Here is a 24,392-nt window from a genome sequence, read left to right as displayed (position 1 = left end):
ACACACACCATAAATAGTCTAAAGAGTGGGGCCATTACAGAAATGGAACCTTGGACTGTAACTGCGGAGTAACCTGGCATTAACCTGGCCAATGAGCCTCTAGTGTACACACACACACACACACAACCACACACACACACACACACACACACACACACACACACACACACACACACACAGATGTACCTGAGATTCTCTCCAGTAGAGCCTCGGCGTTTCCACAGGTTAACCAGACTAGAAGAACGGCTGGCGGCTGAGGATGATTTGCCGTCGCCCACGTGCATGCGCACCACTGTGCTAGTGGTAAAGGCACTGCGCACGTTACGCTCTGGTTTGGCTAGAATGATGTACACCTGTTGCGAAATAAAACAAGATATATGTTATTTAAGTATAGCAAAACAGTAAAAAAAACAACTCAATTTAATGATGTACAGACAGAGCTACATCACTGCATCTGTTTTTGGAAATGTGTGGAGGCTGTCATTTTAATGTACAGCTCTAATAAAAAGACAATTCTCAGAAGAAGCCGCAGCTAATTGTTTATATTGATTGCAATTCTGATGTAGTGGGAGTAAACCGGATACGTGATAATATTCTAAATTGAGACTTTTGCACTTCAGTGCAGTTAATGAAAATTCTATTTCAAGTTTCTAATCATTCATTCAAAAACACTCGAACGCTCACTTTCAATGACATGGTGTTTACTGGGAGTGCTGCCCGTGCATTACAAATCTAATGACATGGTTTCTCTCACACTGTTAATAAGAAACAAATACTTTTAGGGGGTTTATTATCAAATGAAAGTATTCACACACCAAAGCAAATTGTAGTGTACTGCATGCACAACATGGGGACATGTGGCAGGAGGAGTATGACATTTATACACTGAAAAATACACGTGGCGTATCATGGTGATTCCTCTCCTGAGTCCAAGATTAGATTAGAAAACCTCAGGGTGTATTATTGAAGTCATAACTTGTGTTTCTACAGTGAGAGTTAACTGCTAATGTAGCATAAAGTATTATTACCGTTGCTATGAATACCTGCCGTTTCATATTTATCTTGTGTACTGATTTAGAATTACAACCACAGTTTGTTTGAAGTTTGGACACCTAACGAGCAATCAGACAAAAGGTATTTAAATGAGGTTTGTTGAGGGAGGCTGAAGAAATACATCGATTTACAGAGACAAAGCAGTGAATGAGTGACGTGTAGTAACTGTGGATATTAGCTTCAGCCTTACCTTGGGTACGAACATGCAGCACAGCGCCACAGTGGCACTGAGGCTGACACTGAAGCACATGGTGATAATTTTGTAGTTGGAGCCAAAGTAGATGGGTACGAAGGCCAGCCAGATAATACAGGTGGTGTACATGGTAAAGGCAATGTACTTAGCCTCGTTGAAATTAGCTGGGACGTTGCGGGTCTGGAAGAGAAACATAGAGGCAGAGATAAAGCGTAAGCAAATATTCATACATTTCTGTATTGTTGTTGAATCATTCTGTGTATTCTGGCCTAAATCAGGAAAACAAAACAAAAGGAAGACACCGTTAGCGTTTCATTACAGGCAGATACACACTGTTACACACGGCTAACGCTCTGCCTTTGCATTACCGTTATAAATCAGATGCTAACCATACCATTATGTTCAAGTGAGTTGTATTGGTTTTCTCTGCTGCTGTGTTCATAAACATGTGTTCATTTATGTGCTTGGAAAATGGATGGCTGCAGGCCACCTAGACTCAAACATTGACTTTTTAATGTGTTGAGTTCAATACAATTTAATTTACTGCTGTTGGAAGAGGTAGAGCACCGAACACAAACAGTGGTTCAATTATTGCTTTCAGGTTATGTCTGTGTGACTTCTCTCATATAAAGCAACATGAAGTAGCATGTAGCGTATGTTCCTACAAATAACAACATGTGTCCTTGGAGCTGTGGATCTCAAGCAGCTACTTCACTGACACTTTTGTGACATTGATTTACAGCAAAACATACATAGTAATGTACAATAATAAACACTTCAGCTAGTACCTTGAAGGCATAGAAGGTGCAGCTGAGGATGAGCAGGCCATTGTATCCCAGCGGGGCAACCACACCCAGGTTATTGGTGTTGCAAATGAGGTTGACCTGGCGGATGCTGGGGTAGTCATGGATCACCTATAGAGACAGACGGAGGGGAAACAAGGCAATGATTAAAAGAAAAAAAGCTTGACAGAGGTTTTACTACAGGCACCATTTATTAAACTGTGAATAATGTTAATCATTAAAATAGATTGGGGAAGCATTAATCATTTATTACTTGAGACTTGAGATGTCCAACATTTAGTCTTAGAGCAGGGTTATTTAACTGCTTTGCATAAAGACAACAACATGATTTAGTATTTTAACATACCCATTGATCTGATAATTAATCTAATCCTTTATGGGTCAAATGGTCTTAACATTAGTGATGGACTCACCTCATTATGAGGCATCTTTTTGAGGTAACTCTTGATTCTTCTTTATATTTCTCCCAATCCCAATGAAACACACACACCCACACCCACACCCACACCCACACCCACACACACACACACACACACACACACACACACACACACACACACACACACTTTACCTTAGGTGGCTCCATGAGGAAGAGAGCTACGATGATGCCCAGCTGCAGCAGTATGAGAAGGAAGGCAATGATGAGCTGAGCGCAGGCAGACATGAAGCGAGGTTTCTTGGTACAGATCTTCTTCTTGCTGCCAGCCAGGATCCGAGCGATGCGGTTTGTCTAGGGTCAGATTGCAAACGCCATCAGAGACCTTATGATGATATACACTGAACATACTGTATCTATACTCTGACCATTTGCTTTCTCTATTCCTACGCGGGTACTCCAGGTCTTTAGAAGTAATCTATTTAGCGCTACAACTCCTGCACCCTACATCTCATTCTTATTTTTAAAAATCCTTAACTCAATCCTCACAGTACCTTGGTGACAAGCGCAGAGTAGCTCATGGCAGGTGACAGGCCTATTCCCAGTCGTTGGAGGTAGCAGTGGATGACATAGGGTTTGGTTATGAGGCTGAAGGTGCACATGTACCCCATGCAGATCCCTGCCAGTATTATGTAGCACAGCTCCCTACTGGAAGATTTCACTACTGGGGTGTCCCGGAACCTGAACACATTATGTGCAGAGACATGTAAGTGAAGACATGTAGAAATACATTATATGTACAAGTACTTAAACACACACTCAAAACTGATTAAGAAAAGAAAGCAGGAATGTATAGTACCGTATATCTATCTAGTCTCGCATTGTACTTCTGAGGCAGAGAGATTCATTACCTGATGAAGACTGCGGTGACAAAGAATGTGAACATTAGACCGAGGCAGGCAAAGACCACAGCAGCAATGGGTTCAGGGTCTCCCCACCGCAGGTACTCCACCGGGATGGGGTCACAGCCTGGGGATGGAAGTATGTGGAGATGCAGTTAACACTAAATGAATGAAAAACGTTCATCTGATGTGTGTGAAACCAGGATAACTAGATAATATAGAGTGAGCTTAAGTTAAGACTGACATACTTTTGCCAAAAATGTTTATCATTATGTATGTTTCACTCTTATACCTTTGACGCACATCTGATGCAGGTTGAGCATCAGTGTACAACACTTGTTTATGTGACTAACACCCTCCACAGGTCAGGGTATGTTGGACCCGCAGGTAACCAGGGAGGAAAGTCTCAACTGTGAACTGACTGAGCAGCATTGCCTTCAGCCTTCAGCCTGCATCTCAGTGTAAATAACTTCCTAACTCACCAGCAAACTAGTGAAAAGTGTTTAAAAAAAACTGACTCAACTGAATGAGTATTTAGTTACCATCAATCTGCACGCCATTATTCAGCATTCCTCCTTCCTTATTCACTGTTGCTCACAAAGTGAAGATTTCACTTTTTCTCTGGCACCTCTTTCTTTGATACCTTGCCGCTTACATCAGACTGCATGCATTCTGACCTTGGATGCTTCTCTGTTGTCCAAACTTTCTTTCTTATCCCTCCATCTGTGTCTCTATTTCTCCCCTTCTTCTCGTTCCCCTGCCATTCAATCTTTGTATCCATTTCCTGTCACTCTCTTTTTCTTTGTAATTCCTCATCCATCACTCTGTCCCTGTCTTTCCCTCCCTAATATCTCCCTTATCTCCCTTTATCCTCATCCCTCCCCCTTCCTCCCTCCATCTCAGTTCCTCCTAGGCGAGGAGATAAAGTGGCATTAATTAAAGGGACAGTTCTAATTATGAACTGTCTTAACGCTTGCTGAAATTATCCGGCTGGATGGTCTAGACATGCTGTCGCAGCAGGGACACACGTCGACTCTTTCGAAATCTTTTTTGTCCCAATACATTTTCTCCGTCTTACTTTCTCCCTTTGCTTCTCTCTTGCCCTTACAGCTTCTCTCTCTCACAGACAAACACACAAGCATGCATGTAAACACACACACCTGTTCGTACAGTACTGCAAATCGAAGAGAGAGGGAAAGAGTCATTAAAAAAGACTTAAGTCATTTAATAACTTTAACACGGTCAATGAAGTTTATCAAATGAGAGAAGCGGTTACGTTTCGGGGCATAAACAGCAGCCGTAATGGCTGCGGAGCCAAAGGGGACGGAAACTAACTGACAGAGGAAGGAGGAAGCACTCTGCGGAGGATATGGCTCACTCGCAGGCTTATATCACTGAACAGCCATTTGGATATTATCTGTATAATCTAAAACACAGTGTGAGGTATTGAATCCATATAACAATTACCAGCCGCGACATCGACGCTGGTATTGTTTTCACTTTGTGAGTCTGTGTGTGTCATCATGGCAACATTTGGTCCTGGGTTTGTTTAAAGACAAAACATAAACCATACATAAATAAGGAGAAATAAAGTTATTTTAGGAATTAAGTGGATGTAAATGTAACCGTTCAACTTCATGTAGTTAGTGCTTTCTTACTACTTTAACATAGCCCCTCTTTAAGAGACAAGGACTACAGTACCTGTCCTGCCTAACAATGAGGGCTGAGGATCACCCACCGGCTCCAATTAATCCTGCCCACATAAATGTAGATGCTGAGGCCGAAAATCCCAGATCAGTGTTTTCCTCATGGGTTTTCTCCGAGCAGTCGAAAGGCATCGGCTACGTCTGCATTTTAATACTTAATTAGTTCACGAACCTGCAGGAAATCATGTTGTTTTTGACCCTCAGCCAAACTGGTGCATTAAAGGGATGGGAGGGAGGGGGGGGGGGGGGGGCGTTTGGAGGGTTCAGTCAATATAAAGTTTTGAGGCAAACTCCTTTAAACACTCTCAGACTCAAACTGTGGAACTTTACCGATCAGTGGAGAGGCTCAAATCCCAAAGCTAATCCTCCCTTTTACTGCTCCTTTCACTCTCCCTGGCTGCTGCTTCTGTCACAGCCTTTATTCATCTCCATCTCTCTCTCTCTCTCTCTCTCTCTCTCTCTCTCTCTCTCTCTCTTTCAGACTCACTTTTTCCTTCTCTTTATGTTTCTAAGTCACTTTTCCCTCACTCTCTTCTTCTTGCTCTATTGCTGTCACCAAAACGCTCCTTTGCTTTCTATGCTTTTTTCTCAAAGCACAGTGCTCTCTCTCTCTCTCTCTCTCTCTCTCTCTCTCTCTCTCTCTCTCTCTCTCTCTCTCTCTATCTATCTCTCCTATACTCGCTGCCTCTTTATCTCTTCATCTTTCTCATTCCTTCCTTTGGCCTGAGGGAGACAGATCAAAATGTCTGCTGGAGGAACAGGGCAAGCAGTTTGTTTACACCTCATTATTACTGTTCCATATAGACCCGCTGGGGGACACGCAGCACTTATTGTTGATGAAATGAGTCGCATACACGTACTCGCACACATGGACATGCACAGACAAACACACACAAAGTAATACGTAACCCCAATCACTCTTTGGATTCTTTATCTCCCTCTTTTTTCACTGTCAATTTTCTCACCGGTTTGTTCCCCGTTTTAGTTTAAGGATGCTTCTCTCTCTCGCAGTGAAGCGCAATCTAAATTTTCAGCAGGGCTCGATTCATGTTTTAATCATTGAGCATGGTGAGGAGCTAGCAAGTGGTATAATGAACAGCTGAAAGCATAACAAGGCAATATTCAACCGCTTCGAACGCAATGGAGAGGAAATAGATTTCCATTGCAACTGAAGTGCATTTGCATTGGAAGCTGCTCTTGATGCAAAATAATTAAAACAGCAGTGACCATGTTGGTAACAAATTAAAGAGATGAGAAAGAGGAAGTGGAGGGGAGGAGGAGGAGAGGGTGAAACGGAGAAATCGTCTCTCAGTTTCTCTCTCTATTGTATCGCTCTATCTAGTTGCTGCAGGACTGTATAATGATATGCAGTAATGGCAAGCTGTGTGAGGGAAAACCCAATTATCTAATTCTACTAAACATCTTTTATCCTATAACCCTACACACAATTATGCACACACACACACACACACACACACACACACACACACACGTATCAGCGGTCATTTCACGGTTTCTTTCGTGCAGCATCACGATTATTGCGTTTGGTATTACAGGGTTTTCATGCAGGAGCGTGGGCAAAAATACTGCAGCTTCATGTGCTCATTGCAGTATTTCTATTCAAGTATTTTCTTAGCAAAGCGGAAATGTCTCTGAGATTGCACATTTATGTTATAAATAAACATGCAGACACGTACACACACACACACACACACGCACACACACACACAGCGACTGACCTGTGAGGTCATCAGTAGGCCAGGAGCCCAGTTCACAGGCTCGGCAGGTGTACTCGTCGAACACAAACTCATTTTCTTTGCAGGGAGTGCACGTCCAGCAGCAGCTCACCTCACCTTTACGGATCACCTGGAGGGGACAGAATGCACAATGTCTGTGTGTACCTTTACCTTTGTGGAGTACATGCTTGCAATTCTCCAGCCACCGTATTACATGGAGCCTTTTATTTATGTTTAACTGTCCTACAAGACATTTGTATGTATGGAAAACACTCCACAGTACAATATAGCCTGTAATGACTTTTACTAACTGCAAAGTAAATACTGGAAAAATGCTCCATGTAACCAGACGTTTTATCCGTATGCGCCATTTTACCTTAATCTGTCCTTTGTCACAGGGTTCACTGCAGACTGACTTGATCATGCCGTCTTTGTTAGGCCAGATTTCATCATCATCTATCTTCAAGCCTCTGTTGTCCCAACTGCCTACATTAATGTAGTCGTAGTAGTCCTTCCCCATCTTTTTGAAATTCATTATTTCGTACCTGTGGATGAAAGGTACACGTGCAGATCACATCCAACGCATTAACACCCATAAGTCGTGTCATACCATGCAAGCCCAAAGGCCAAATAAAGAAGAAATCCATGACAGTTTCGTTGAGTTTAAGTGCGTACCTGCCAGGTGAGTCTCCGTTCACATCAAATAAGATTCCCTCCCCTGAGACGCCTGTGAAGTTGGTTTTCATCAAGAAGTCCAGCAGTGTAGCACCATCTATGGGTCGCATGGCATCACACAGGCCCTTAAAATACATGAACAATCATGTCATATCCAACAGAAATGTTCCTTTATTTTCTATGGAAGTATTCTTGTGTGCTCACAAAGAACTGGTGCTCAATGGACATCCATGCTGATACAATTACAATAACTGTATGCAGTGGTATATGAACGGCAACAATATTCCTTTAAATCTCAGCTTAATTACAGTAAAGTATGTTCAAAACATGATTATTGGCAATCGTTATGCAATGAAAACATCAGCAGACAGGGTGAACTATCCCTCTAAGTTTCATGAAAATGTAAATGTAGCAGGGGGGTTTTCTATCCCAAGACTGTCCCATTACGTCCATTCACCGTAGCATTTCCCCACACAGTGAACAGTGCCAAGTTGGATAATCTCATGACGTTAAGTCAGAATGGAGTCCCTGTCAGACATATTGCATTCCAGTTAACATACAGTATCTGCAAGGATGAAATCTAAAGTAAATCCCACAAATATTACAAATAATATGAGCCAAAATCACAGGTTAATCAGCACTGATGTAAAACTGTACCTTTCTATTTAACTGGACACATACTAATAAGTAATGTTTATATAGTATAAGCGATCCCCCAGGTTTCGTTCTTGCACTTTCCCGGTGAAGTGTATGTATTCTGACAATAAGTAAAAGATGGCCACCGAGGAAACAAGATTTAATATGGCAGCCTACCCAGCTGGTACTTTCTTTATGTCCCACCATTCCCCCTCTCCACCCCTTCATCTCCCTCCTTTATCTCCTTGCTTTGTCCTAGTATGTCCCTCCATTCATCCATCAGAGCAGTACCTACCTGATAGCCTGGGCAGAGTGCCCGTTGCATGTTATGCAGGCCATATGCCATCGAGTAAATGGCATTTATGACAAAGCCCATCTTAGTGTCCTGCGCATACTGCTGCCGAAGCGACTCTCGCTCTGCAGAGGTGGGAGGGTAGAGTCGGGCGGGGAGGGAGGATTGGTTTGGGGAGGAACGACGGAAAGAGAAAGGCAGGTATATCAGAGAAACTCTTAATTTCCCTTCTAGTGTTATGAAACACGTGGTGCTTTTTTTTCCCCCCTGACATCAAAGACCACTCTCTTTCTTCTCTCATCGGCCACTTCCCACTTCCACATCTCATTTCTGTCTGCCTCTTTCTGTGTCCTGTTCATTTGGATTTCACTAGAATACATGAGACATGACTCCCTTTGATGCGGCTCTCACACGCCGCTTTGCCTATGAATGGAGGAATTGAAACAGAGAGAGAAAGATAGGGGGAGACGAATACAAAGAAATAAAGGGAAGGTGCACTCACAGCCACAAGGGATCTCTCCAGATGAACCGGAAAGCTGTGTGTATCCATATGCGTATGTGTGTGTATGTGCGTGTGTTCAGCCATTCTGTTTGTATGTTATTTGCATAAATAGTGGCCATTATGAAATCCTGAAACAAAATGCAGATTGTTAGTGTAGGCTGTTATGTTGAATCAATGCAGCCTCTCTCTCCCCCTCTTTATCTCTCTCTCTCTCTCTCTCTCTCTCTGTACCCCAGATGGTTGCGGTTAAAACAGAAGCACAGTACAGCTGTAACTCAGGAACCCTGTGCTGTCTATGTCCACAGCATGCTGTTTGTGTCTGTACTCACTGCCACAGGTGCGGTTGTATTTGATGCTCTCCTGTGGGTGACCTTTAAGTCGACAGTGGAAACGATGCTGCCAGAACTCCGGAAACCAGGGGTTCCTGAGGTTGTTTTCAGGACGGAGTTTAAGGTAGTACTCGTCGAACCATTTCACATCAGCCGACTGGAGCTTGATGGTAATACCGCCCGCCGCTTCCCTAACGTAGCCATCTGTTACATCGTACCGGTCCGCCCATCCATCACTGCAAAGAAACAAAACGACAAGACAAGCAGAAAAGTTTAGCAAACTCCATCAATTTAATTGTGAGAATGAAAATACCCGCTCCGCTGTTTCACAATCAAAACAACATTTGCATTGTTTCCTCGGAAAATGTGGTGGAATCATTTGATTATTCCAAAATACTTATGCTGATTATGCTGCACAAGCCGTTTAGAGAACTTAATTGGACATTTTATGCTTTTCAGACGTCCTTCTCTCAACCCTGAGGTGGTGTACTGTATGTGGGAAAATTGTCTTTGGTCTTTCTATTATAATTGAAGGTTGAAATAATGGGACTGCCTCGATGACAGTTGGAACTGCTCGAATAAGCCTCCCAGAACTCGTACACCTTATCTGATCTCCATTTCAGTTTTCAGAGTCCAGTTTTGAGAGAGAGCCTGTAATCTAAAAAGGAGCCCTCTGGCAGGAGTGCTGTCTGCGGACCTTTTATAGGGCCAGCACCTATAGGATTTAATACTGCTAGTTAAAAAATAATCAATCTGATTAGCTGAGCGTGTATTGTACATGAAACATGTATTGTACCAAGATGCAACGATGAGTGGGTGTTACAGTGGTGGGCTTTCTTCAGAGAGCTGGAATTACAATAAACAACTATGGGTGTTGTGTGGGTGTGCATGAAATTAAATTGTTAGGTTGAGAGGTGAAGCACAAGGATAACATCGTGTCACTATAACAAATACAATCTATGACACACACACACACACACACACATTTACTTGGTGAGTGTTCTAGTTTCCTCAGAGCAAGGAGCAAATGGAATGAGCAAAAAGACGAGGAAGAGCAGCGAGAGACAGAGGCAGAAATAGCAAAAAGCAAATCAGGGAAAAAAATCAGTGAAAGGAGGCACAAACAGAATGATTAGCAGAGAGGACATGTGGGAGGGAGCTCTTACATCATTATGGGCGATGTCCAAAACTCATCATATCGCTGACAAATAGGCATAAACATTACGCACAGACACACACACACACACCAGCCCGGGTGTTGAGATGATCTAGGTTAAATAGAGTATTTTGGCTGCAGCTCAGCAGCCGTGCCCCGTCAGACACCAGCAAGATGAATATAACTACCTCACAATACACACACTGACAAACTGTGGAGGCATAGCACTGTAGTTTGCCTTTTTTTTGGGGGGGGTGGAGATTTGGGTTTACCGCTCCTCAAGGAGACACAGATGGCACTGTGTGTGTGTGTGTGTGTGTGTGTGTGTGTGTGTGTGTGTGTGTGTGTGTGTGTGTGTGTGTGTGTGAGAGAGAGAGAGATAAAGAGAGGAACTGAAAGAGAGAGAAGTGGAAGTGAAAGACAAATCTTCTTTCCTCCTTTCACAACTACTGCCAACATGGCCTCAAGCAGGACAATGATCCTCAGCTCTTCCAGCAGAAATTCTCTTTTCTTTCTTTCTCTCTCTCTTCCCCTTCTCTTTGAGCCTCCAGAGAACAAAACTCATTTTCTCCTGCAGCAGGACTTCCAGCCTCAGTCTGATTGGAGACCCAAAGTGTTTGTGCGAGTGTGTGTAACTGCCTTCTGCCACCATTTGTGTCGCTCTAACTTTTTCTTCTATATTTATGTCGTTCCTCTGGTTACCCTCCGCCTCCAAGCAGTGGTCATAAATCACGGTTGAAGCCTTTCTAGATGGCTATTCATTACAGGATAGATAAGACCTGTAAGCAGCCAAATAAATGTGTGAAGTGTGGGTGTGAAAGTATGGTTTCATATTTGTATGGTTGACAGCGGTTCTGTCGCTAAGGCTTGTTTAGCTTGTTGTCATAGATAAGTGAGAAAGGGCTACTTTCGTGGACATAGATTTATTGAGGAGCATGTTTACTGATTTATTTGGGCTTTAATGACGTTTCTGGAAAAAATTCTAAATTATCACCAGTTGTGGTTTTAAGGAAGTGGATCCCAACTTTGGGTTTGGGGCACCCAAAGTGGTCACAAACTAATCTGAGAGGACAATTAACAGGATAGAAAGCAGAAAACATTGGCTTCACAAAATTATATTTATTTTTCAGACATTTCTAATATTTGATTACTTCTTTGGGCCTTTGAAAATGACACAATCCCTTATTTTGTGGCTCGATGATAACCCAGAGACATATACAACCTGACCCACCTGCGATGGGTCACAGGTAGATATTAGACCTACTTCATATTAAGGAGTCACAAGCCAAGAAGGTTGGGGACCACTGGTTTATCTGACACCAGTGTGTGTATCAGGTATCATTTCAAGTAAACAATTCGAAAGTCACAATGTTACTACATACTTATAACTTTAAGAGATTCACAAACCATTGACTGTTTTTTGGGTCTGGTGTCATGCAGAGGACGCTGTCCCATGCAGAGCAACAAAGTGCTATCATCGAACCGCATGTCCTCACAATGGATCAATCAGTAGCCCCCCGGAGGGAAGAATGAACAGGATTTGATGTCTTCACTTGAGTAGGCTATTTGTTCCGAGTCTGTGTTTAACACAATGTTGTATTGACAGAGACGCAGTGGGTGGAAGAGTGAGAAATAAAGAAGTGAGAAAAATAAAGACAATACCAAAGAGATTGAAGACTTAGGCAGTGAAAACAGATTCAGAAGTAAATAATCAATTATTAATCAGCTCTTTCTCTGTCGACGGATTTCTTCCTTTTTCTCTCCTCATCCTTCTCTTTCGCCCTCTCTTAACACCTTCAGCTTTCCCTTGAGCCGCTTCGCTCTGTTTTTCTACCATCCTCTTCTTCTACCCTCCTCTTCTTCCCAATCCTCCAACTCTCACATTCCACTGCACCCGTCAGCCAATATGTCTTCTCTCATTTCTTACCGTTTCTCTCATTTCTGCTCTTATGCACACATTCACATACTCACGTCTACACATGTTGTGTCCCTCGTGTGCTGCATTTGCATGTTTTCTTATCCTTTGGGGTCCTTTTTTTGGTTCTTTCTTTCTTTCTTTCTTCTTTCTTTCTTTCTTTCTTTCCCTTGTCACCTACTTGGCAAGCTTCCCAGCAGGTCACACCTGCAGCTTCTCAAACGCCAAAATGACAAGCAACGCTGGCAACATTCAGACAAAATTCACCCACGAGCACACCTGCATGAATAACCACCTGAAACCATCTTCTCACTCCCACTGAATTATACCGTGATAATGCTAGGTCTTCTGTCTAGCTTAAATAGCATAGGAAATGTGATTTTAATAATTTCCCAGTTAACACAGTAACTCAAACACAAATAACAACAATATGTTTTCTTCTGTATCACACAGGTTTATTTTATAATTGAAACATTCTTGATGTTTGTAAATCAATAAATGTTCTCCGGTTTGTTTCTGAGCACTGTTGTGCTTAATATGACAAAGTATCATATTTAAACAATACTGTGGGGACTTCTGTTTAGGGAGGATTTTTATTTTCAATCCTCATTACTGAATTTTCAACAGCTGGATGAAAGCAAGGATCGCCTTTTTTAAACACACAGTGCGGTCTGTCTTCACTTGCGCCTGTTTGGTATCTTGGTGACTCGCTTTGCGTCAAAAAAGGCGATGTGCTTGGGAAGCTCAAAATAGCTATTTTTCTGTAATAACTGTAGCACAAAATACCTTTTCAGTAACTGCATATGTGGTTAATAGATATATATATATAAATGTTAATTTAACTAGTTAACTTAACATGATATGGAGAATTTACTATTGGTTCAAGCAAAGGTCCGAAACATCATAATGTCTAACTTGCGTTATGAATTAGTGTGATATATATTGAAGTAGCCTAGTAGCTGCATCAACGTCTGCACGTCATCAACAACTGACTGTAAAGAAAGTATAATTCAAAAACATTTTGACAATATTTATTGTCACTTAACATTGAACTATACAGATATATAATACTGCAGATATGTATAATGTTCTTCTCAAGCTGCATTTAAAATTAAAAGAAAATAAATAAAATAGCTTTTGAAAAATTGTACATCTTAAAATAAAGTGCTTAACTTTAGAACGATGATGCTGACATAAGTTCATCTTTGTTTCCTCAAGTAAAGCTTCAGCTCCTGCACTCATGCACTCCTTGACTGCCCCTCCATCACTAAATGTTTTTTTGTGTTGACCCAAAATCTAAGCAACTCTGAGGGAACATTCATCAGCACGTTGTTGGGCAGTGAATGATTTATCGATTATAGGTCCGGGTCCATATAGGTCGGCGTCTGAGTCCGGACTCGGACCGCGGTCCGCCTGTCAGTGATCTATGCTGTAAGGGAACATTTGAACTGCTGGCGGTGCTAGTGGAAAGGTCAGACGATCACCAAAGTCTTTAGAATTCATCCTCTGGAGACAATGAATGTCAAATATATATATCACATTTCATGACAATCCATGGAGAAATTGTCAATATATTTAGCATAAAACGAAACATTTAAAACTCACGTTGTCACTATCCTCTCTATCATCAAAAGGGACACATTAAATTAATTTAAAAAAAACATGCTATCTTGGGTGGGAAGCAGCAGTTAATAAAAAGTTATTGTGTTGCACTGATTCACAATTTATGTAGCTGAATTATTTATTTTTTGCCTAAAACTTAAAATTTCAATGAAAACATAACTTATGGTGTTGTGCGTTAAAACAATGCACATACACTACACAGAACATATGTTAAAATGAGAGTAATGATTTACAACAGCCCATATGATCATATTGTAGGATTTAGAATTTAGATTATTATATATTATATTATAATATATATATATATATATATATATATATACATATATTGATTGTAAGTGAATTGAACTGTGCATATATCAGGTAACATCAAAACCTTTTTCTTCTTCTCAAACTGCACACAGCGATGATGGACCAACAACAAACAGCTATTTGAGCACCAAAGCACAGAGATACACTTAACAATGGGAGGACCATTGAATGTGCTGGAAAACAGTGAATGAGAACGACCATGCACTCCACATAGGATGAAATGAATCACCTGATCTCCACTAGAGAAATATTATATATATATATAATTAAAATAATTGAAAATAAATACATCCCCTCTGGACTGAACTTTAGACTGCGGGCAGGAAAGATTGTGGCCGACCCCTCCCACCCTGGACACAAACTGTTTGCATCGCTCCCCTCTCCATTAGGACCAAAACCTCACGTCACAAAAACAGTTTAACAAGTCCTGTGACCGACGCTGACACAGACCTTTATCCCCTCCCATTGACACTACATGTTACATTAATGTATTTGTCACATTGGGACTGTATCTCCGTACGTTTCAAACTGTTCCTCATACTCCGTACTGTGAACTATTGCACATTCCTCTGACAATTCAATACTACAACTTCTAAAACTGCACAGCTCATCATTATTAAATCACATATACTGTACATATTTTTCACAACGCGTCAAAACATTTTTGTATTTTTCTTTGTATATTTATGTTTTTGTACACATTTCTTTATAAAAAAATAATAATTGAAATATTTGTTCATATTTATATCTACATTATATTCATCTTACTTTGTTTATCTATGCACTGTTATACAAAGTCCTTGTCTGTGAAAACCTAATTGACACATAGCTGCATTCTAATTTATGTTGTGATTCCGATTCCAATTAGGTCATTCTATGGAATGGTTCTTATTATGATGTCATATGTTTCAGAACAGTCTGAATGGAACAGTTTGTGGTACGTTAGACACACAGACACAGTAAATCAGTACACGCTCATACTGAGACCTGGATATCTGCAAGCATTTATATCGTTCAATAATTGTTTTTGAAACTTCAACAAAGTCATGGCTTCTAACTTTGCACAAGAGATAATACTCAAATGTTTTTGCCTGAAGTCTCTCGCCTTAAGTCTTTTAATTCGCTTATTTATTTAGCTTGCTTCACCTGAATTCACCTCATAAAATCTGTAACAACAACAAGTTAATTCTTATGTGTAGTGAATCTGAGCACATCAACAAAATGGATCATCATACATACAAGCCAGTGCTTCATTATTAGTAACTAAATGCACTTGCATGACATCAATAAAAGTTGTTCACTGGGTTTTTCTCATTTGTAGTGACCAAACTGACGGATCTCAAGACACGGAGGAGAACAAGTAGACAGCATCACCGACCAAAAAGGGTAGAAGCTACATTCGCCACTCCGCTGACCCCTGCAACAATGTGCAGGCAACAGTCAGTGTGAGGAAGAGGAGGAGTGGTGATGAAATGTTCCCCGGAAAAAGGATGAGGAGTAATAACTTATCCAACCCTACTGAACACTGTGTGGTGTCAGTGGAGGATGCCAGGATCAAGAGTCAAGAGAGTCAAGAGAAAGGCCCTGCTGCTATGGCACAGCGGCAGCAATGGCACAGCGGCTGCAGCTATGGCGGCAGCTATGGCGGCAGCTATGGCGGCAGCTATGGCGGCAGCTATGGAGGCTGCTATGGCGGCAGCTATGGCGGCAGCTATGGCGGCAGCTATGGCGGCAGCTATGGAGGCTGCTATGGCGGCTGCTATAGGAGCTGCTATGGCGGCAGCTATGGCAGCAGTTATGGCGGCAGCTATGGAGGCTGCTATGGCAGCTGCTATGGCGGCAGCTATGGAGGCTGTTATGGCGGCAGCTATGGCGGCAGCTATGGAGGCTGCTATGGCGGCAGAAACAGAATACTATGGAGACATTTACGCAGCATTTGATAAAAAAGTCCTTTAATATCCTTAAAATGTGTTCATGGATAGTGAAGAAGTTACATGCTTTATTTTAATATAATGCAATTTACCAGTTTTCTTACCCAGTCTATAGTTTCCCTCTTTCCTTCAAAAACCCTGTCTTTGAAATATGAACAATGTGTATTTTAGTTTTAACATCATCATCCTTCCTCAGTTGTATCTTAATGTTTTTTCCTTTGTGTGTGTTTAGTTCATATTCTTTAGGTTGTGTGAACTGGATTGACCGTCGGCTGCTATGGCGGCAGCTATGGCGGCCGCTATGGAGGCTGCTATGGAGGCTGCTATGGCGGCAGCTATGGAGGCCGCTATGGCGGCAGCTATGGCGGCCGCTATGGCGGCCGCTATGGAGGCCGCTATGGAGGCCGCTATGGCGGCCGCTATGGAGGCCGCTATGGAGGCTGCTATGGCAGCAGCTATGGAGGCTGCTTTGGCGGCTGCTATGGCGGCTGCTATGGCAGCTGCTATGGCAGCTGCTATGGTGGCTGCCATGGCTTCTGCTATGGCGGCAGCTATGGCGGCTGCTATGGCGGCAGCAGCAGGAGGTCCCGCCACGGTTTGGCTGCTTGGCGCGCTGTACTATCACTCATCCAAAAATGCATTACTATCAACTGTGCACTGTCCACAGGTACACACACACACACACACACACACACACACACACACACACACACACACACACACACACACACACACACACAAATGTATTCTTCAGATTTCATTTGTTTTTTTTGATGGGATCAACTGCCCACTTAAATATTAATCTCCTGCTGTCCTTCTTGCTTTTCAAAGGCAAAGACTTTGCTGCACAAGTGTCTGGAAAGAAACCCCGATGAGCGTGCCACGCTGGAGGAGCTACGGCTCCTTGTCCTCAGACTACCTATCACAGGTCTCCTTTAAGTAGGTTAGACCTTCAGGTAGAGTGAGATACAATGGAGCCCACCTAACCTCTGTCTGCTGTGGTCTCTGCTGGATCCACCCCTCAAATGTGCCTTTGAACATGGACAAAAAAAACAAGAACAACACCTCCTTCAATAAGCTACAGTATCAATATTGGATCTTTTCCCGCCTCAGGATCCTGATGAACACCCAGCCAACACCCATCTCTCTCTCTGAGGATTCTTCCCAATTTCCTTATGAGCTCAGGCTTTTTGGGGAGTGTTTCTTTGTGTCGTTAGAGAGCTTGCTCTTCCTGCTTCCTGTTTTATTTTTGTAAAGTACACTCTCCTCGTGTCATGTCTAGATTTACGTCCAGTCTTTATTTTTCCTCCTTCATTAATTGTTTGCTCTCGTCCTGATTTGATTGTCATGTGTCAAATCACCCTGCCCTTGTGTCTTTGTATGCCTCCTCAAGCGGTGTCCCGTTCTTGTGATTAGTGTCCGTGTGTATATACACTGTCTCATGTGTTCCTTGTCGGCTCGTCTCCCCCTTTTCCATGTTACCTGGTTAGGTTGCTTATATTGTGTTTGTGTTCATGTTAACAGTTGTGTGGTTCATGCTGTGTCTAGGTAACCTGGTGTTCTCTCAGTTTTTGCATTGTGCTTTTTTATATTTCAGCTTATGATAGACTGCTCAGACTTGCTATATACCCTTTGTCTTAAGCTTTGATAAATAAAGCTCTCTTTTGTTATCTCACATTTTTACGCATTTAGAACTATATTTAACAAAGTTTAAGACAAATTGTATAAAGAGAAAAGTATTTTTGTATTTTGATAAGCTGAAATACAAAAAAGCACAATGCAAAAACTGAGGGAACAAACCAGGATGGAGACGATGGCACAGCATGAACCACACTAGGTAACATTGAAAAGGGGAAGACGAACCAACAAGGATCTAATGAGACGGGGCAAATAAATCACAGGAGGCGGGAAAACACAGACCGGAAGTAACAATAGACATGACACAAAGGGGAGTGAACCTTTAAACCTAAAACAGGAAGCAGCAAAACCAAGATCATGATATGCTGATGTTGTACATGAAAATATTGTAACTGTGGAAATAAATTGATCTTCCTTTGATTTTCTGCTGCTGGTGTTTATGTTTGGTAACACTGTGTGAGAGCAAAATGTTTCTGATGGAAACTCCGACTGAAGCCATGATATCATGAAAAGAACAGGTTTCAGTATTCAGAATAAGCAACCGTAAACTGGGCATTGAAAGAGGTCAACAGCTAAATATTATCAAAGTTTTGCAAAGGGTATTCCTGTCTAGTGAACAGCTTCTTCATCAAATTCCTTCAATTATTTGTAACAGTGTAAAACTTCATAAATGTAGCACCTGAAATCAGTTGTTCATACGATCAGACTGGATTTAAAAAGAACATAACACTAGAAGAAAAAGGTGCATAAGAGGATTTTCTGTCATTTTCACTCTTCAAATTTGTTTTTGAAATGTAATTTTAGTCTTTTGAATAAAATAGCATTGAGAGACAAAGAGAGCGATTTCTGAATAAGTTACATTTAAAAAATAAACATCCCTGAACTCCATCTGAGCCCTGACAACAAAACAGCTACACAACATCCTGACAGTTACTTTGTGTGGAAGCCAAGTTCATGTGGCAGAACACCAGTGTGGACAGAGAAAACAGATCCATTAATTAAATATCATAAATAATATTTTTAAATGCGTATGACCTGCTTGAGAGAAGATATTAGTATCCTCTTAAGAGACTGGACTCTCTGTTCAATTACAAAGTGTCATTAAATCCCGGTGGGGAGCACACAGCTTTAAAAGGGATGAGAGGAGCTAATGTGATTGCCGATGATTGACACTAGCCCCAAACACAGCCACTGATAATGTATGAAAAATTGATTCCTCCCTGTCCCACATCATTTTGAAGCTATGTGCCTCCAACCACTAATAATACCGATGGTGAGTCTTCTGCATACTGTGCATTTGAGGGGGTTCTGCAATATTTGCCCTCAATTCAGAAGACTGTAGCCTATAGGGCCGTGTGTGCTGTGTGACTTTGAACCAAATGCAACATACATACACAGAAATACACACAGAGGTTTACCGATCAACATTTACAGTATGTAACTGTGTGGGCAACGTTCCTGCAAGACGAGGGCTTTAGAAGAAGCCTTCAGGGTAAATGTATACATTTATGAGAGTGCATTGAGTGTGTGTGCATCGATGTGTGTGTAACGGGGGTAATGGTTTTCTATGTGAGTGTGTGTCATGGTAAAATATGCTAATCAAACACTCACTATTCTTGATCAATATAACAGTTTTTAATGACATCCTTTGTCTCGCTGTCTGTCTGTCTGTCTGTCTGTCCGTCCGTCCGTCTATCTCCACATGTCTAAGAGCCCAAGGCCGTTGCCATGGTTTTCAGCCCACGCTCAACCTGCTGTCTGTACTTTGTGTCTCATTAGAGCACACTGGATTTTAAGTGTATGCATACACACACACCCACACCCTCTCTCTCACACACAACACACACACACACACACACACACACACACACACACACACACACACACACACACACACACACACACACACACTTTTCTATCCACTATTCAATTAACATTAGATGGCCTGTCTCTACCAATATTGGAAATGCTATTTGCATAATAGTACAGTATGCCAGTGTTGTAGGCCAACGCACTACCTTAAGCAGAACTTTCACGCACCAAATTCTACATACTGAGGCCTGAGGCCATTGCCTTTCCATTATGTTCATTCAAAGTATAAATAGAAACTGGAACTCATTTGCAAGTGATTATTAATTTTCACTTGCTTCTTTCTCGTTTCCCGTGAATGTTGGCCTACGCCAGGGCTGCGCTTTATCACCAATCCTGTTCGTGATTTTCATGGATAGGATATCGAGGCGTAGTCGTGGAGGAGAGGGGTTGCAGTTCGGTGACCTGAGGATCTCATCGCTGCTCTTTGCAGATGATGTGGTCCTTATGGCATCATCGGTCTGTGACCTTCAACAGTCACTGGATCGGTTCGCAGCCGAGTGTGAAGCGGTTGGGATGAGGATCAGCACCTCCAAATCTGAGGCCATGGCTCTCAGCAGGAAACCGGTGGATTGCCTACTCTGGGTAGGGAATGAGCCATTACCCCAAGTGAAGGAGTTCAAGTACCTCGGGGTCTTGTTCACGAGTGAGGGGACAATGGAGCGAGAGATTGGCCGGAGAATCGGCGCAGCGGGGGCGGTATTACAGTCACTTTACCGCACCGTTGTGACGAAAAGAGAGCTGAGCCAGAAGGCAAAGCTCTCAATCTACCAGTCGATCTTCGTTCCTACCCTCCCTATGGTCATGAAGGCTGGGTCATGACCGAAAGAACGAGATCACGGGTACAAGCGGCCTGAAATGGGTTTTCTCAGATGGGTGGCTGGCGTCTCCCTTAGAGATAGGGTGAGAAGCTCAGCCAATCCGTGAGAGACTCGGAGTAGAGCCGCTGCTCCTTTACGTTGAAAGGAGCCAGTTGAGGTGGTTCGGGCATCTAGTAAGGATGCCACCTGGGCGCCTCCCTAGGGAGGTGTTCCAGGCACGTCCAGCTGGGAGGAGACCCCGGGGAAGACCCAGGACTCAGGTGGAGAGATTATATCTCCTCACTGGCCTGGGAACGCCTCAGGATCCCCCAGTCGGAGCTGGAGGATGTGGCCCTGAGAAGGGAAGATTGGGGTTCCTTACTGGAGCTGCTGCCCCCGCGACCCGATCCCGGATAAGCGGTAGACGATGGATGGATGGACTTGCTTCTTTCTTGGTTGTGAAATCTGTCCCACGCTGGAAGCTTTTGACTCTAAGTACCAGCAAAGGTCGACCAGTGAGATTTGGTTACAGGAACACTAAAAGCACTAAACAAATTCATCTTCCATGAAACTTGCTAATATATTTTCAGATGTTTATCCTTTCCTTAAGATTGACAACAGTTGCAACTGACAGCTTTTATCACAACTGAACAAGGATACAGTACAAAAGACGTTCCAATAGAGCTGAACAATAGATCACACTATCAATGGCCTATGTGAGCGGTGCAAAACAGAAGCACAGCGCTATGGCAAATCTCTCTCTCTCTCCCTCTCTCCCTCTCCCTCTCCAAGAAAGTCACATTTAGATACAAAATTAGATTTTGACTCATTTTGAAAAAGCCAAGTCAATGGACAAGTTCCCAGGAACTACATTTTCTCTCTTTATCTTCCATAAAGACTAACTACACATTTTTACACTACAAGTTGGTAACATTTATACCGTAATCATTCATGCATTCGCTTTAGCTCCTCGCATCTAGATCATATCGACCTCTATTTGCCTTCTTCTTGACAATACATGTATTTACTTTGGAAATTCGTTCTTGTGGCTAACTAGGGTGTTTGGAAATTGTTATACCCGACTCATGTTTGACGCATCTGCGAGGGTTGCCTGTCCCTGTACATCCAACATTTTCTAACTACGTGGCGGAGAACTATGAGGAGCTTTGAGAATGTCGGTTTGCCGTGAAGAGAGAAAACTGCACGGAGCATAAAAGATCAAACGTTTTCTTGCCACGATTCCGCGTTCTCATGTTTGTTCACCCGTTCATGTGGAAAGCATAACTGTGGCTTTAATCTGAAAGGAAAGTTGGGTGTTGCAATTGCTGGGACTCCAAATAGGGACGGGAGAGGTTCAGGATTAGGGTGTCAAAAAAAAAGAAATCGGCCAATCAAGCATATAATGTTCTCTGAAAAGAACCTTACACTGCAATAGATCATGTCCCGCACACATAGTAGAAGAGCGGACGAGGTGGAGGATATGGTCCCCCCCATTTGTCAGATATTAGCACATAAACTTCCTGCTCCCAAATCTGTTTCAGATGGGCAGTCGTGTTAAGAATGGGAATCAATGGAGCCATAAATTATGGAGGTGGAGCATTTCTGGCACTCTTATCTTCTATTATTCTTTATTCTCTTATCTTTAGTTAGGAGATAAGGATCTGAATTGAAGACAAGGTGAATTGGTTATTCATTGAAGACATTTTATAAAAACGTATAAGGGGGAAAACTGAAAACAGTGTATTGTGCCTAAGAAGCAAGTATAGAGAATTTACCACTGTTATCATTGAAGACATAAAGGTCATGTAAAGGTCACAGTTAAAAGCATCAAAGCGTGAGCTCTGTATTTTCAATAGAACCAAATCAAGACTGTATCATTACATCTCCTACAGCTAAACCACGCCATGAGCTGATGATCAGTCAATGATCAGGCAAAATATTTGAATCTGATCTGAAGCTGTGCTGCCAATAGGTCACTTTAGTAATTAATGTCTGAGTTCAATAATATCATGCCACCCGACCCCAACCCACCCACTCTCTAGCTGCCATGGCAACCTGGCAGAGATTCTAGATGAGCATCTGCTGCTTACAACCATACATACTGCACACAGACATACACTAACACACCAGCAGTCCACCAACCAAACCTGACAACAATGATTAGCTGGACCAGCAACACAGGTGGGGAAAGAGAACACTGAGCACACTCAGACAGACGGTTACAATCTGACAAAGCGAGGAAATTAAAGAAAGAAAATGTAAGCCGTGTACATCTAAAACTTAAATGTCGGCAGCAAAACACCTGTACATGCATAAGCTCTGCTGTCAAAATTCAAACCCAGAAAAACAAGCTGTGCAGAGAATTGTGTGAATTAGTTGTTTAATGCATTCAAAATGCTGCTTCTCATAAACCCGCATTTAAATGAAGGTAGTTTAAGGATTCCCAAGCACCACAACAACTGTCCATTTGTGTCAGCACACAAAGTCATTTGCAGAAGACTATTTCAAACAAACAGGATGATGCATGCAAAAACACTGGTAGGGTGTACTTTATGCTAATCCTATGCAGGATGCTAAGGAGAGAGCTCACTAGTAAGTATATAAGAATCAGCCCGTTCAGCCCCTCCTCACTGATCTTCAGTGTCCTGGATTTTCATGATGTAGTGGATGGTTTTGCACAGAGGGAAAAAAACTAAACACTGGAACTAAGCAAGGTTACCTGCACATAATACATGTAATAGTTGTTGATAGATGTATAATGGCGTTTGAATTTGGAAAGGGGAGAGACCTCCACAGTGGGATTAAAAAGCACAATATTGGTATTGGATACTGTGAAATCCAGCCTACTTGGCACACCCCTTGTTAAAGTCTTAGTCTATTTAACATGTAGAAAAGTCATATGAGTGACATAGAGAGGCTTAGAAAAAAACGCAATAATCCATCAATTCATGTGTGGCTTTAGGAAAAGTATGAGCTCTGACATTTTATTTGCAAACTGTAATTTGAACGGAAAGTATCAGCGAGACCTCTACCAGGACACCTCATCTATAAACAGCCTCAGCCAAACGGAGGTCAAAGTTCACCATGACAACAGCAAAACTCATTAAGCAAAATGTCAGAACTGTCTCACACACAGGCACAGTAGCGCTAAACTATAAAAGTGTGTGTGTGTGTTACAAAGAAAGAGAGATGGATGCAAGGCCTGTGTCCATGTGTACCCAACTGTGTAATTATGTGAGTGATCGGACCACTTTACACGCCCATCATTCAATAACGCGCACACACACACACGCGGCAGTACAGCCCACGTCTGCTTACCTTGGCAGCAGGTTCACTTTTACTCATCTATCGATGCCACACTTCATTACCCTCCGTCTCTATTTTTTCTGACAGTCTCTCACCTCTCGTCTTTTTTCGGTTTATCCCCATTTCTTCCATTTCATACTTCTACTCTTCATCCGTTTCTCTCTGGCCTATTTCCTCCTTTTATATATTGCTGCCCTTGGATCTTGTTGCTTTGCTTTCTCTATCCATCTATCTATTATCACTTGCTCTCTGTTCCATCTGTGCCTTTTTCTTATTATATTATATCTCTCCACTGCTTGTAGTTGCTATTTATTTTACAGACTATTATTCAATCTTACGCAGAACCATAATTACATTGGCAGATCATGACTGAAATGCAGTTACCCAACTACCTGGGGAAAAATAGGTTTAGGCATACAAGAGTGTATTTCAGATTTTGGCAACTTTGCTGATTTCCCCTGGTATTCAGACAACACACGCTGAGTTGATATGTGACAGGGGGACAGAAACAAAAGTATCAAGGCAGAAGAGAAAGAAGACACAGAGGCACAAACAAGTAACAGATACAGAGACGGGGAGACAAAGAAGAAGTACATTTACAGAGCTCAACCTGAATTACTGTTGTCCCCCTTTTTATTA

General features: G+C 42.2%; 1 protein-coding gene across 1 annotated transcript in view; it reads right to left on the bottom strand.

Annotated features, from left to right (window-relative positions):
• grm5b (glutamate receptor, metabotropic 5b) overlaps positions 1-24,392 on the bottom strand; it is a 63,604-nt gene that overhangs the window by 14,144 nt on the left and 25,068 nt on the right. Inside the window, exons 5-15 of the mRNA XM_029445895.1 lie at positions 9,204-9,439; positions 8,376-8,497; positions 7,445-7,569; positions 7,146-7,314; positions 6,773-6,899; positions 3,337-3,454; positions 2,980-3,166; positions 2,621-2,779; positions 2,035-2,160; positions 1,244-1,426; positions 187-353 (exon numbers count right to left, since the gene is read on the bottom strand). Coding sequence (XP_029301755.1) covers positions 187-353; positions 1,244-1,426; positions 2,035-2,160; positions 2,621-2,779; positions 2,980-3,166; positions 3,337-3,454; positions 6,773-6,899; positions 7,146-7,314; positions 7,445-7,569; positions 8,376-8,497; positions 9,204-9,439 — 1,719 coding nt within the window. The remainder of the gene's footprint in view (positions 1-186; positions 354-1,243; positions 1,427-2,034; positions 2,161-2,620; positions 2,780-2,979; positions 3,167-3,336; positions 3,455-6,772; positions 6,900-7,145; positions 7,315-7,444; positions 7,570-8,375; positions 8,498-9,203; positions 9,440-24,392) is intronic.

Source organism: Cottoperca gobio, chromosome 13, assembly GCF_900634415.1.
Source record: "Cottoperca gobio chromosome 13, fCotGob3.1, whole genome shotgun sequence".
Taxonomy (NCBI): domain Eukaryota; kingdom Metazoa; phylum Chordata; class Actinopteri; order Perciformes; family Bovichtidae; genus Cottoperca; species Cottoperca gobio.
Note: the sequence above shows the minus strand (reverse complement) of the source record. Positions and strands in the feature narration are given on the sequence as shown.